The 11,210-nt window shown below is 47.4% G+C and overlaps 1 protein-coding gene across 1 annotated transcript in view; it reads left to right on the top strand.

The window, feature by feature from the left end:
* The first annotated feature begins 6,822 nt into the window (after nt 1-6,822).
* TMEM154 (transmembrane protein 154) overlaps nt 6,823-11,210 on the top strand; it is a 46,187-nt gene continuing 41,799 nt past the window's right edge. Inside the window, exon 1 of the mRNA XM_026016611.2 lies at nt 6,823-7,224. Coding sequence (XP_025872396.1) covers nt 7,137-7,224 — 88 coding nt within the window. The 5' untranslated portion in view covers nt 6,823-7,136. The remainder of the gene's footprint in view (nt 7,225-11,210) is intronic.

Raw genomic sequence — 11,210 nt, 5'->3', positions numbered from 1 at the left:
GCAGCTTCTTTGAGTGATCAGTTGAAGAGCGTGGCCCCTGAGTTGGCGGGGATGCAGAGGCAGAGACCACTGAGGGTCCGAACAAGTGCAGAGGGGCCCGTCAGGACGGGCCTAGATGCATAGCTCCAGCTTCAAAGACGGTGTGCCGTAGACTGAACATTTGTGTCCCATTCCCCAATTCAGATGTTAGGGCCCTAACCCTCAGTATGAAGGTATTTGGAGATGGGGACCTTGGAAGGTGTTAGGGTTTGATGGGCTCCTTAGGGCGAGGCCCTCGCAGTGAGAATCGTGCTCTTCTAAGATGAGACACCAAAGAGCTTGCTCTGTTCGGGCCCGGTGAGGACACAGCGGGAAGGCAGTGATCCATAAACCAGGAAGCTGCTCTCCTGAGAACATGAGCAGTGGACTTCCTGATCTTAGAATTCTAGTTTCCAGAACTGTAAGAAAATACAGTCGACCCTTTGACAACATGGGTTTGAATTGAGGAGTCCACATAGACACAGATTTTCTTTGATACAGTACAGTACGGTCAATGTATTCTCTCTTCCTTATGATTTTTTTCTTGATTGATTTAAAAAATTTTTTATTTAAATTCAATTTAGTTAACATAAAATGTATTACTAGTTTCAGGGGTAGAATTTAGTGATTCTTCAGTTGCACACAACACCCAGTGCTCATTCCAGCAAGTACCCTCCTTAATGCCCACACCCAGTTGCCCCATCCCCCTGACCCCACCCCTCCAGCAACCCTCAGTTTGTTTCCTATAGTTAAGAGTTTCTATGGTTTGCCTTCCTCCCTCTTTTTATCTTATTTTCTTTTTCCTTCCCTTCCCCTATGTTCCTGTTTTGTTTCTTAAATTCCACATATGTGTGAAACCATATGATGACTGTCTTTCTCTGACTGACTTATTTTGCTTAGCATAACACCCTCTAGTTCCGTCCATGTTGTTGCAAATGGCAAGATTTCATTCTTTTTTGTGGCTGAGTAATATTCCATTATTTATCTATCAATCATCTATCTATCTATCTATCTATCTCACATATTTTATCCATTCATCTGTTGACGGATATCTGGGCTTCTTAATAGTTTGGCTATTGGGGACATTGCTGCTATAAACTTTGGGGTGCATGTGCCTCTTGGAATCACTATGTTTGTATCCTTTGGATAAATACTTAGAAGTGCCATTGCTGGGCCATAGGGTAGTTTTTTGAGAAACTTTTGAGGAACCTCCATGCTGTTTCCCAGAGTGGCTGTACCAGCTTGCATTCTTACCACCAGTATAAGGGGGTTCCCTTTTCTCCACATCCTTGCCAACATCCATTATTTCCTGACTTGTTAATTTTAGCCATTCTGACAGATGTGAGGTGATATCTCAATGTGGTTTCGAATTGTATCTCCCTGATGCCGAGTGATGTTGAGCATTTTTTCATGTGTCAGCTGTTTATATGTCTCCTTTGGAGAAATGTCTGTTGATGTCTTCTGCCCATTTCTTGACTGGATTTTTTGTTTTCTGGCTATTGGCTTTGGTTAAGTTCTTTTATCTGATGTATCATTTGAAAATATCTACTCCTGTTCCGTAGGTTGCCTTTTAGTTTTATTAACTGTTTCTTTCCTGTGCAGAAGCTTTTTATCCAAGTGAAGTCTCAATAATTCATTTTTGCCTTTGTTTCCCTTGCCTTTGGAGATGTGTCTAGGAAGAAGTTGCTGCCTGTGTTCTCCTCTAGGATTTTGATGGATTCCTGTTTCACATTTAGGTCTTTCATCCATTTTGAGTTTATTTTTGTGTATGGTGTAAGGAAGTGGTTCCGTTTTATTCTGCATGTGGCTGTCCAATTTTCCTAACACAATTTGTTGAAAAGACTGTCTTTTTTCCAGTGGATAGTCTTTTCTGCTTCGTCGAAGATTAGTTGACCATAGAGTTGAGGGTCCATTTCTGGATTCTCTATTCTGTTCCATTGATCTCTGTGTCTGTTCTGGTGCCACACTGTCTCGATGAGCACAGCTTTGTAATATAGTGTGAAGTCTGGAATTATGATGCCTCCCGCTTTGGTTTTCTTTTTCAGTATTACTTTGGCTATTCAGGGTCTTTTCTGGTTTCATACTTCCTCATGATTTTCTTAATATTTTTCTTTTCTCCAGCTTACTTTAGTGTAAGAATATGCTATATAGTATACATACAAAATTTATCTTAATGGATTATTTGTGTTATCCATAAGGCAGGCTATTAGTAGTCACTTTTGGGGGGAGCCAAAAATTATATATGGATTTTTGATTGGGGGGGGTCGATGCCCCTAAGCCCTGCATTGCACAAAGGTCAACTGTAAAAGTCTGTTGTTTCAGCCACACAATCTAAGGCATTTTGTATGGCAGCCCGAGCTAACCAAGACACAGCAGGATTCCTGTTAGTCCCTCACCTGGTTGTAGTCTCTCTGCACATTCTGGGGTTCAGTTGAATCCTTTTGTCCCAGCCTTGCCCTGCCCACTTATCTATATGGGCACTCCTTTCAGAGCTTGGGACCTTAACCTTCTCCCTACACCCTCTCAATTAGCTTCAGAATGATTTACAGACCCCCTCCCATACCCCCCCCCCCCACCCTTGCTACTACCATGTCTGCGGGTTGGCCTTCTTATTAAGCAAGCACTGCAGACCATCAGCTACCACCACCTAGCATGTGGACAAAGAAAGAAGCCCCAGAAAGTATGTGCATGTGTCTCAGTGTGGGTGGAGTTTTTGTGTGAGCATGCATGTGGGTGTGTGTTGAGAGACGATATATAAACAAAGGCCAGACCATATAGGTAATAATAAAACTGTAACCCATGGTCTGTAGCAGACAACTCAGGAACTATGAGCCCTACTCTCATAACTGGTCCAGGAAGCCAAATAATCCCTGTGACAATGGCCCCTACTTTTATTCCTTTTTTACAAATTGAGAGAAGCCAAATACACACCCTCAACCAGTCACTAGAAGCAATAATTAGAACTTGCTTCTAGTTCCTCATGCCAACAGCCTCCTATCAGAGCATACTTGAAACCTTCTCTTTTTTTCCACTGTAAAGTTTTTCGCACTCCTCTGCTTGCCTTTGGGTCTCTGCCAAAATGCAAGTGATGGTGGTTGACTCCTTTGCTATAGAAAGCTTGGAACCGACAGTCTTTGCTTGTTCTCATTTGGATGATCTTCATGTATTTCCACACTGTGCAGGAGTGTAGAAGCATGTGTACCGGAGTATGTGCATGTGTGAGGGAGCTGTGTGTGTGTGTGTGTGTGTGTGTGTGTGTGTCTTGCATGTGTTGGGAATGAAAGGTCGTGGGGTAAGGGAAAGCCTGCACTCACTGTGAGATCTCATCACTTTTGGGTTGGTTCCCTTGATATCTCTCTTTCTTTAGGGCTGATACGAAGGAGGGTTGGGCAGGGAGGAAGCAGGAGGGGAGGGAGGAGGATTTGGATGAGAGTCACTTCTGTGATACAGATAGCTGATTATAAATGCCAGACTTTTGTGTGAAGTAACAGAGTCCCTAGAACCTGTAACCAGAGCGTCTCCCAGCCACCATACTTCATTACCTCCTTTTCTCCTTTCATTGTTGAAAGCCAATGGCAGGCACCAGGACCAGGTTACACCCCCCCACCCCCCTACTCCCCAACCCCCACCTCCCCACCCCCTGGCCTTTGTGCCTGCCTTTCCCTCCAGGGCCTCCCCTCCCTCCCCGGTGTCTCATGGTCTATGACTGGCCGGTACAGGTGTATCAGGATTTAATCCGAGGCCAGGCAGCCACTTGCCAAAATTAATGGTTGGTAAAAGGAGAACAAACAGAGGTAAACAGCCCTTACCTAGCACAGAGTCTCCCTGTGAGTTTTCACTGCAGCAAAGAGACCAGTGAGGTGCTACACTTTTCTGATTACAGGACTCAAAAGAAAATTGTGTGGTCATGCAGGATTTCTCCAAGACCTCCGTTTAGGATGCACACCGTGCTAGCTGCTGTGGTGCTGTGCTGCTCGGGCCAAGGTGTGCACACCTGGGGAACCTGGGAGCCGCGGGGCTCCACTGAGGCCTGCAGAAGAGTGTGTGGTGGGCCACAGGTACCAGGTCCCCGACTCTGCAAAGCCCCCCCCCCCCCACCCAGCTAGAGTTTTAAGATTGAAGAAACTGAGGCTGGCACCCCGCCCTCGCGAAACAGGCCCCTGGAGCCTGGCATCAGCCATAGTCCTATCAGGTTGCGAGTGGCAGCATGACAGCCCCCCAGGCTGGGCCTGGTCTCCCACATGCGGGGGTCCCAGCTGGGGTGCCCGCTAGGCGGGGAGGCCAGGGTCCCACCAGGCCGTCCCCCCGCTTCTCCTCGGGGACAGTTCTTTCCCTGCTGTTTTCAAATCCAGCAGCCAGTTTTGAGCTCGTCTAGTTTCTTCAGCTGTTTGCTCTGTATTGTCACCTAAGCTGCAAAGCGTGTTTTATCAGTTGACTTAAGCCGGTTTAAAACATTAAAATGCATATTGCAGATCCATTATCAAACTGAACATTTCATGAATCACCAACCCGTTTCTTGTGCATAAGAACAGATATAAACAATGACTAATGGGGGCGCTGGATGGCTCAGTGGTTGAGCGGCCTCTTTGGCTCAGGTTGTAATCCCAGGGTCCCGGGATTGAGTCCCGCATGGGGCTCCCTGCTCAGTGGGGAGCCTATTTCTCCCTCTGCCTATGTCTCTGCCTCTCTCTGTGTGTCTCTCATGAATGAGTAAATAAAATCTTTTAAAAAAGCAAAACTCAAAACATAAGAGACACCTAACTCTAGGAAACAAACATGGGGTAGTGGAAAGGGGAGTGTGCTGGGGGTTGGGGTGACTGGGTGATGGGCACTGAGGGGGGCACTTGACGGGATGAGCACTGGGTGTTATGCTATATGTTGGCAAATTGAACTCCAATAAAAAAATTTTTTTAAAAAAAGCAAAAAACAAAACAGTGACTAATGTCACTGAAAAGCAACAATGCACTAACTTCAAAACTGATGGCCGTGTCAGGGCTGAGGAATTCCAGTTGCCTCCAGTGTTCACACCAACCAGAGCACCAGAGATGAACTGACTGGAGGGGGTGACTCATTGTCCCTGCAGGCAGGGAGCTGGAGACAGGGTGGGTGTCTGATGCCTCTCTCTCTCTCTCTCTGCCTTTCTTGGCACTACCACAAACATGATTATGAAATGTTATCCTGTGGTGCTTAGGCCCTAAACCTGAACAAGAGGAAGGACTTTGACTAGAACACAAAACCTAATACACTTTACTCTCCCCTGCTTGCTGGTCTAAACAGACACCTCTTTCCTGCATTGTTTCCACTGGGCAGGACTTCCACCTCCAATCAAAACCAAGTCAGTCCTATTTTGTTAGTTAACAACCTCTGAGAAATGTATTCCTCTGTAAGAAGGAAGGAAAGTGAAATGCAGATCCCCCCACCCCGGGGACATATTCTACTTCAGAAATGGGCCCTTTAAAAGATCACCTCTCTCTTTACCATAGATCCAACAATCAAGCCCTTTGGTATTTTCCCAAAGGAGTTGAACACTTATGTCTGCACAAATGCTTGCACGCAGATGTTTCTGGCAGCTTTATTTATAATTGCCAAAACTTGGAAGCAACCAAGACGTCTTTGAATTAATAACTGAGATACACTCAGACAATGGAATGTTATTTAGCACCAAAAAGAAATGAGCTATCGTGCCATGAAAAGACACTGAGGAATCTTAAATGTGCATTACTAAGTGAAGGAAGCCTACACAGTAATCTGAAAGACTCCACGCTGCATAATTCTAACTATATGCCATTTGGGGAAAGGTAAAACTAGGGAGGCAGTAAAAAGATCAGTGAGTGCCTGGAGTTAGGGTGGAAGGAGGGATGAATGGGTGGAGCATGCTGTATTTTTAGGGCCGAGATATTATTCAGGAGGATACTATCACGGTGGATTTATGTCATTATACATTTTCCAACTCATAGAATGTGCAACACATGAGAGAATCCTAATGTAAACTATGGACTTGGGTGATTACGATGTATCCGTGTGCATTCCTTCATTGTAACAGTTGTACCACTTTTGAAGGATTTTTTTTTAATTTTTTAAAATTTATTTATGATAGTCACAGAGAGAGAGAGAGAGAGAGAGAGGCAGAGACACAGGCAGAGGGAGAAGCAGGCTCCATGCACCGGGAGCCCGAAGTGGGATTCCATCCCGGGGCTTCCAGGATCGCGCCCTGGGCCAAAGGCAGGCGCCAAACCGCTGTGCCACCCAGGGATCCCTGGAGGATGTTAATGGGAGGCTGTGCATGTGTGGGGAGGGGGAGTATATGGGAACTCTGTGGACCTTCCCCTTATACTGTGAGCCTAAAACCGCTCTAAAAAAAACAAAGGCTTTATAAGGAAAAAATAAAAGTAAAAATACTGGAAATCATTTCTCTGTGGGGAAGCAAAGCACATTTGGGCATGTGTATAGCATGTCCCATACCTTCCCATGAGGGAGGTGGCATTTAGGGCCTGGGGACAGTGATGAGCCTGGCCGGGAGAACTGGCCTGGCATTTTCTGATGGTACAGGTGCCCCTGCTCTCTAGGCCTCAGCTGTCCAACACAGCAGCTGCGAGCCACACGGGGCTATTTTAATTTACGTTAATAAAAATACAGCTACAAATTCATTTTGAACTGGTCTCCCTTCGAGGGCCCAGTGGCCTACGCAGCTAAGGGTATTGTACTGGACAGATTCCGGACATTTCCATCATCTCGGAAAGTTCTAGTGGAGAGCGCCGCTCTGGTCCCTGGGCAGCCCCAGAGACTCACCTGGGGTTGAGCAACATCACGAATGGAGGATGCCTGCGGTCCAGGATCCTCAGTCCCCTGGATCCCGGGTCCGAAGCACAAGGGGGCCCTGGGCGCCGTTTCCAGGAGACAGTTTCCGCAGCAAAGGGCTGGAGAGACCTTGCTCCCTGCATCCGCGCTTGCAGAGCCGCTTCTCTTTTGCAATCCTTGCTGGTCTGACAGGCTCCTGCAGAATTACATCACTTCCTAAAAAACAGGCAAACACTTCTCCTTCAAGTTAGCACCGACCCAAACAAGCAGGAAACAGGAAATGTTGGGGTTTCAGGGAGGCTGAAGCCGGGCGCCGCACGATGCCGGGGCGCGCGGAGCGGAGGGCTCGGGGGGCCGCCCTCGTGTGCGCGCTGCTGACCGCGCTGCTGCCCCGCAGCCCGGCCCAGGGTAAGCCGCGGCCCGGGGGGCGGGGGGGGGGGGGTACCAGGGGGGCGGAGGGCAGGGGCGGGATGCGCAGCTCGGCCGGGAGGGACACAGCCCGCGCCCGCACCCCCGGCCCTTCTGCAAAAAAAGGGGAGGAAATTGGAATTGCGGTGGGGGGTGCGGGGTGCGGGGGGCGGGGGCGGGGGGCTGCCCCCAGCAGCTGTCACCCCCGTAACTCCCCGCAGTATCGCTCTCCCAGCAAGCTGGGGTCCCTGCAGCTGACCGGCTTTAGCAGGCGCCTTTAGAGAACCACAAACTTGTTGGCAGTCGGTGTAAAAAGAACATTTCAATCAGAAGCGAGGAGTTTACGTTTAAGAATGCGGGCTGGGACATCAGCGAGTTCCAAAGCCTCCTGGAAAAACTGGGGTATGGAAATGTACTGCTGGAAAGTGTACTAAAAACTGTTAAAAAAAAAAAAAAAAAAACCCCAGTAAACAGGAAATTATCGGAGGAGTTGCCCGGCATCCCTTCTAACTTATCAAGAGACGTCTTTCATCTGTTTTTCTTTGATCTTGTTACTTCGGGGCATATGTTCTTTGCATGGATTGTTGTTGCTAATGAACCTTTATTTCAGAAAGTGATGCGATTGTGGCAAATCAAAGGTATTGGGGAAGACAAAATATTAGATATCATGGTTTTGAGCTAAGAGCAGCAATTGACTTATACCCCCGGCAGTTGCTACAAGCAGCACAATCACCCTCGAAGGCCTGATTGCCTCCTGTAGCGTTGTTGACATGCCCTTGGGTAAATAAACTCGTTGCCCATGATTTCGGGCAACAGTTTCTGCCTGCTTCTAGCCTAGGTCAGTATTTCAAGCAAAAGGAAAGTTCTCAAGCTACAGTTCTTTAAGGAGGACCGGGGAGGGGGGCTTGCGGGCACCGGCACTGACCCAGCCACAGTGTGGCAATTTCCTGGAGATTCACCGTGGGTGCCCAACCCACATTGCCCCACCGATCTCTTGCCCTGGGTGCTCTCCACGTGGCCTTGCCAGGCATCAGAGGTGGAAAATGAAAAGTGAAAGGCGAACCGAACCATTCCATCTGGAAGGATGTCTGATTGAAATGGGAGGTGGTGATGAAGACAAGCAGGGGGGTGGGGGGGCAATGTGTAGTCTTAGGCACAGTTTTGGGGCTGGGAGCGAGCATGAAGAGGACGCAGCTCAAGCTGCCCTGTGGCACAGGTGTAGAAGCTGGGGCAGGGGGAGATCAGATGTCCAAGCCCCAGGACTGGTCAGCTGGCCTGCCTGGGACCCCGGGGTTCCCTCCTCTGCCCCAGTGAGAGGGCCACACTCCTTTCCCTGCAGGGTGTCCTTGGCATCTCAGGAAGCAGAGCCCAGCCATCCCACTTCCACCTCTTGTGAGTCTCAAGGCTACCACAGGTGCCTCAAACAGGTCCTGAAAGTAATGTGTAAGCTTGCCTGAGTATTTTCTTGAGCTTCTGACTATTTTCTTGACGTTTCTGAGTCGAAGAGTCTGCCATCTGGGAGATGCAAAAGGATCATCTGAAGACTCAGTAAAAATTTTCTTTATAATACCGATATCTGATCAGTGGCTCTTCCCCAATAAGACCTTTGGCTCCGCCTCATTTATGCCCCTTAGACTCTGGTCAACCTCCTTCCCATGGCATCTCCTCCATGTGCCCTCCCGCTCCCAGCCAGTCATACCGAATGGAGCGTGTGCTCCAGGCCTCTGTGGTTCTTGTCAAAAGTGAACAAGTTCTCTTTTTTAGAACCCTGAAGCCCCAGACCCCTACCTCCTTCTTGACGTCTCTTCTCATCTCTCCTTGGCTGGTCACTTTACCTGTGTCATATCCACATCAAACTAGGCTTCTGTAAACACAGCCGATCATGTTGAATCCTAATTGTGCGTGTCTCCCTGTCTCCCACCAGGCTGTAAGCGCTGCCAGGAAGGTTCCTCGGTAGCTCATCCTTGACTTCCCAAAACCCAGCTGGGATCAGCATAAATAAAGACCTCCATAATTCCTGATAAATGCTAAAATCATTCTAGAATGGATTTGAGGCTGATCGCTAAAAATCAATGAGCTCCTGAAAGCAGATAGTGCTAGAATGGCAGAGAAGTCAGAGATGAGAAGCTGGGTTTATCTAGACAATCCAGCACACTTATTGGGCCCTGTCTGGATTTCTAATGTCAGAAAGTGCTCCCCAAATGCCCATTCATAAAAAGCTATATAATCAAAGCTAAGGAGTGATCTCTTATAAATGAAAGATTATGTATTTTTATTTTAAAAATAATTTTATTTATTTATTCATGAGAGACAGAGAGAGAGAGAGAGGCAGAGACACAGGCAGAGGGAGAAGCAGGCTCCCTGCGGGGACCCCGATGTGGGACTTGATCCTGGGACTCCAGGATCACACTCTGAGCCGACAGCAGACGCTCAACCACTGAGCCACCCAGGCGTCCCTGATTATATATTTTTAAATTAATTTAAATTTAATTAAAATTAAAATTAATTTAAAATGAGCTAAGGATGTCTAAGACTTCAGGATATGAGTTAGTTGATAGGTGTCAGACTCCTATTTCCTTGATTTTTTTTAAAAAATATCTTGGAGATGTTTGGTAGTAGAATCCATCCTACTGACTGTATGAAGAAATGGAGGCACAGACTTACTCAGGTCACAGTGCTAACTAGTAGATCTAAGTAAGATTCAGCCGCAGGAATCCATGCTCCAGCATATACTATAATGCCTCTGGGTTTCTGGGCTCTGCTGAAATATGTGTCTAGTTTCAGGTTTAGAAAAATATGTCTCGGGCAGCCCCGGTGGCTCAGCGGTTTAGTGCCGCCTTCAGCCCAGGGCCTGATCCTGGAGTCCTGGGATCGAGTCCCATGTCGGGCTCCCTGCATGGAGCCTGCTTCTCCCTCTGCCTGTGTCTCTGCCTCTCTCTCTCTCTCTCTCTCTCTCTCTCTCATGAAGAAATAAATAAAATCTTAAAAAAAAAGAAAAGAAAAATATGTCTCTTGTACCCTTCCAACTATAGATGTATCCCATGCATTCTTAGTTGGGGTCTAAGGTCTAAGGTTATTGCATATTAATAAAGGAGCTGTATCTGGTCGGGTCAGAGACTGGCCTACAGGAAAAGGGTTGGAGAGAGCTGGGGTTAACTCTGGCCTTTAGGGGGAAAGGGAAGGGCTGCAAGGTGCAGAGTGAGCAACAGGGCATCTGGGGATTAGCACAGTTAAGACCAGAAGCAGGAAAAGCGGAATGATGAAGTCACAGGTAAGAGGCTTCAGGGTGTGGGAACCAGGGAGAGAAAGCACAGCCTTGTGTCATTCTTTATGGGAGAGTCCTGCGGAGAACTGACCCCAAGGACCAAATAGCCTTCAGAAACCAAACAACAACAACAACAAAAACAGGCAGAAAGGGATTTATTGGGGTTTAAAGTCCCTCCGCGTCTGAAAGCCTGATCCAAGAAACCAGAAGACGGCTGGGTCTTGGCTGGGATGGGCCCAACTGGGCCAAGAAACAATACGACATGCAATTTGCCTACCTGTGTATAGTTTGCACCGCCCTCAGATGTTGGCAAGGATGTGGAGAAACAGGAACTCTGCACCACTGGTGGGAGGGTTGGTGCAGTCCCTAGCCCATCCTGCTGCTTAACCCATTCATTGGGCTTTTAACTTCAGTCATATTTTTCACTCTAGAAAATTTTTTTCATTTCCAGAATAAAAAATGTAGTGTCTTGCTTTTATTTTTTCTTGTTAGTTATTCCTTCTTTTATGTTTTTCTTTTACACATAGTATTTTCTGATAACTTTGATCGGCCATGTATGTAGATCTAATCTTGTTGCTCATTGTATCTGTTGATTCCCATTTGTGAAAGAAATCTTGGGGGCTCTGAGGACCCAATCTGGCACCCAGAAGGTGACTTCACTCCATTTGACCGAAACCCAGATTCTCTGATTCCAGCACCAGGTTACTGTAAACACTTTCCA

The sequence above is a fragment of the Vulpes vulpes genome, chromosome 10 (assembly GCF_048418805.1).
Source record: "Vulpes vulpes isolate BD-2025 chromosome 10, VulVul3, whole genome shotgun sequence".
Classification (NCBI taxonomy): Eukaryota; Metazoa; Chordata; class Mammalia; order Carnivora; family Canidae; genus Vulpes; species Vulpes vulpes.
The sequence above is the reverse complement of the archived record's forward strand: the minus strand, read 5'-3'. Positions and strand labels throughout refer to the sequence as shown.